The 4,394-nt window shown below is 41.1% G+C and overlaps 1 protein-coding gene across 1 annotated transcript; it reads left to right on the plus strand.

Annotated features, from left to right (window-relative positions):
- The first annotated feature begins 827 nt into the window (after positions 1-827).
- On the plus strand, positions 828-2,435 carry LOC9640721 (pentatricopeptide repeat-containing protein At4g02750). Its single transcript, XM_024677020.1, has one exon. The coding sequence runs from the start codon at positions 828-830 to the stop codon at positions 2,433-2,435; it is 1,608 nt and encodes a 535-aa protein (XP_024532788.1).
- Positions 2,436-4,394: the final 1,959 nt, after the last annotated feature.

Raw genomic sequence — 4,394 nt, forward strand, 5'->3', positions numbered from 1 at the left:
TGTGTTTTGAATTAAATTAGGAATTATCATTAAATCTAATTTATTTGGAAAACTTGTTGTGCAATAACACTTGGTTTGAATGTTTCTCCTATTTATTAATCCAATTGATCAAAGGTAAATTTATATTTATAAGTATATTTATAATATATAAACACAAAATTAATCTTAATTCATATCAACCAAATAGATGGTAGAATAAACTAAAATATACTAGAAAGTATTTATGAAAGTTTATTAATTATAAATATTTTTATAAATTATAAATAAAAGCTTAATCTAAATAAATAACAATTGTTAGATGGTAAAATATCCTAGAATATCCAAACATTACTTAAACAAACTAAAAAGCTAGACACTTTCTAAACTTTAGTAGTACTAAATGAAAAATTTGCTACGTGTTGCATGTATCAACATTTAGTTTGTTTAATAGTAGTGTTATTTTTACTTATTAATCTAATTGATCAAATAAAAGTTTATAACATGTTTATAATTTATAAATACAAGATTAATCTTATTGCATATCAACCATTAGATGGTAGAATAAAAAAGAATATACTAGAAAGTGTTTAAGAAAGCTTATAAATTATAAACATGTTTATAATTTATAAATATAATATTAATCTAAATGAATAACAATGGTTAAATGGTATAATATCCTAGAATATTCAATCATATTATAGATGTATTATCATTTTCTTAAGCAAATCCGAAACAATAAAGTTTATAACTCCATTGCACAATATAATGAATTTTACAAAAGTAAAAAACCTTCAAAAACTAGTTCTAAAACCCTAATGGATAATTTTCCAGATAGATATCTTCAGTGGATGGCCAAGAACATGAAAAAATCTACCTCAGGGAACTTTGCCAGCAACATTCTTGCAAAACGGGTTGAGCAACCGTCAATTCCATTGGAGGCTGATGCTCTTCGCAGCAGACTTGTAAATCAGCTCTGCCACTGTGCTGCAACAAAGGATCTGGCTGAGGGAAAACGTCTCCATTCGTTGATTCTCACGTCGTTCGAGCTCCAGCATGATCGTTTCCTGCTTAACACACTGCTCCAAATGTATGGCAAATGCGGTGATATTGCAGCCGCGTGCCGTGTCTTCGATCAGATCAAGGATCCCAATGTATTCTCCTCTGCAATATTGATCGCTGCATTTGCCAATAACGGGCATCTTGAGGGCGCACTCCCTGTCTTTGAAAGAATGCGTGAGTGTGATATAGTTTCCTTCAACACAATTCTCCAAGCTCTTGCGCAGCACTCCATGCTCGATCAAGCAAAAGTACTGTTTGACTCTATGCCCGAGCACAACACTGTCTCCGGCAACACTATTCTATCTGCATATGCCCAAAGTGGGCATTATTCTTATGCAGAGGCAGTGTTCGAATCCATGCCTCTTGTGGATACCATCACATGTACCGCCATGGGGTCGGCATATTCTGCCTCCGGGAAACTCGAGCAGGCAAAGGCACTGCTGAATCTTATCCCCGAAAAAGACTGCGTTGCATGGAACGTGACCCTAACTGCATATGCCGCTGAGGGGAATCTGGAGAAATGTAAGCAAATCTTTCTGGATATGCCCGAAAAGGACGTAGTATCATGGACAGCGCTGCTCCAGGCTTATTCCTTGGCCGGTGACGTAGAAGCAGCAGCATGGGCGTTTGATTCCATGCCCGAGCACGATAGCATCGCTTCATCAAATATGCTTTATGCATTTGCCAGATCTGGGCATCTGGCAGACGCGAGGGCAGTGTACGACCGTGCGCCAGGGCCAAGCACCGCCGCCTGCAACGCCATGGTGGCGGCATATGGCATGCACGGTGACGTGCACGCTGCCGTGGCCACCTTCTATGCGATGCCGTACGCAAACGTTACGTCGTGGAACGCTGTCTTGCACGCACTTGCCCACGGTACGGGCGTGCATGAGGCGGGGAGATTCTTCGTACGGATCCCTGTGTGGGATGTGATCTCGTGGAACACGATGATCGTGAGCTATGCCCACTCGGGCAATGGGAAGAACGCGATCGATCTCTTCCGGAAGATGGGGCTTCTCGGGATCCATCCAAACGAGATCACCCTGCTGGGCGTGCTTCTCGCGTGTAGCCACATTGGGAGATTGCGGGAAGGCTGGAGGATCTTGGCGGCGATGGAGGACGATTTCGGCGTGAATCGCAGCGCCGATCACTACTGTGCGATGGCGGACGCCACGGGGAGAATTGGGCAGCTTGGAATCGCCGAGCGGCTCATCCAGGAAATGCCGTTCGATGCCGACAATGCCGCCTGGGGCTGCCTGCTGGGGTCGTGCTTGATCCACAGCGATCTGGAGCGAGGCGCTGCCGCGGCGAAGCGGCTGCTGGAGCTGGATCCCGGGAGTGCCGCTGGGCACGTCCGATTGAGCAACGTCTTTGCTCCCCGGAGCCAAGAGGCCTAAAATATTTGAATTCTAGCGTACATGGTCGAAATGCGTGTTGTACGCCAAGAAATCTGGCTCGAACGGAGCCTCCCAGCCCGTCCAAGGAGGTCGATCGCACACGTAATGCGCGATTGCAGGGGCCAGCGAGACGCCACGGCATTCTCTCAAACAGGTCGCTCGCCTGATAAAGAAACCCATTCTGCATGTAGCACGAGACGAACGACACCTTGTTTTTAGATTCTATCCTTTCTCTATGGAAACATCATCAGTGCGGGTAAAAGCTACGATCATCACGACACAAGAAACGGTTATATCTAACTGAGGATTAGATCTAGAAGTCTGTATGCGCAAATGAAAGTGTCAATGACGAAGAAGAATCCATTTTCGACGTGCTGAGCTCCACGCAATAACTCCCTGGCCTCATGGAGCCGTGATTTTCTGCCAAGGCTCCCAGCATCGTGTTCCATGAGACCACATCCTTTCCGGGTATTTCAGCGAAGAGGGCCCTGGCCGAGTCCAAATGCCTGCTTTTGGGAGAGTGCCACGGGCCAGGAGAAGACATTCGGCCCATCCAAGGCACTGAACATCCAGCCAATGTGTATCTCGTGGAGTTTCGATTATCAAACCTGTGCTCTAAAGCCTGCTGTGCAGTTATCCTAGCTTTGGGGTCATACTTACCGAGCAAAGTTCCAAACAAATAAACCCAAACGTGTTAAATTTTGCTCCAACTTAAAAACCTAAACGATTCTAAAAGAATATTTTAAATATTTGAATATTCTACTACATGATTTCAATCACTTAGATCATCATCATCAACCTAATCTTCCACAGCACTTTCATCTATCTCTTGTAAAAGTTCGTAGAATTTTCCATCCTTTGCTACATATGCAAAAGCCTCTCTCAAGGATCAATCTCCTTACAAGGGGTACCCTTAGTCTCTATGAGCCAGACTAACTTCAAGTTAGTGTAACAATACACTAACTTTTCCATGTTCAATGTTAGCAATTGAGCTCTTCTCAGACTGGACAATGCTTCAGGCACTCTAATTTCTTTCAACATCAGAAACTGAAAATGCATTAGCTGAGCACCCATATAGCCACCTTTTGCAGGTCAGGGAGTTGAGATGCATATTCTCCCCATCAAAACATCTCTTACGCATGTTTCTTTGAGCTAGATTATGTCTCATCTTTGCAGATTGATTTTTCTTGAAATCACAAAATTGAAGCATAAAATTTTCCTGAAGCTTCAAATCCCCTTTTGAAAGTTTTTCAAAGTATGCATGGATGTCATTGTTAGCTTTGACATCCTTGTCCATGTCCATCCACAATGGATGTAAATAGGATCCCACACTTTGTAGGCAATTGTGTATCATGAGCTAATTGTTTGGAGTAGATTGATCATTATTGTATATGAATTCTTAACCACTTCAATTCTTTACATGTGCACCACAACATCGTCAACCAACTTTTATAGTCTCTTTTTCAATAAAGATTAAAAGATAGATAATATCAAAGTCAGAGACAATGATATCGTAAAGACAACAAATTATTAATTAATTATTCTACACAAAAGCATTCCAAATAAGTTATCATCTGATAAATTAGTATATTGAAGGAACCACCAAAATCATCATAATTAGAAGACATAACATTAACTATTGAGCAAAATTCAATAGCAAGTGTATCATCGAACTAAAGTGAAGACAATGAGATGGATTTATATAGTACACAACCTCCTAACAAACAATACAAGTACTAATATCTCAACTGCAAACAACTAAATTGGACATTACTATCCTTAGCTAAAGCATAAAGCCTTCAAGATCAAATCAAGATCAATGAAAACTCACTACTTTCATAAAGTTTATTGAAATGCAATATGCTATTAAGCAAAACACTATAGAAGAAAGATATAAGGGTCATTTTTCTAAAAAAGCGTAATAACCATTTTCCACACCAACTCTAAACTCTATCAAAC

The sequence above is a fragment of the Selaginella moellendorffii genome, unplaced genomic scaffold (genome assembly GCF_000143415.4).
Source record: "Selaginella moellendorffii unplaced genomic scaffold, v1.0 SELMOscaffold_18, whole genome shotgun sequence".
NCBI lineage: Eukaryota > Viridiplantae > Streptophyta > Lycopodiopsida > Selaginellales > Selaginellaceae > Selaginella > Selaginella moellendorffii.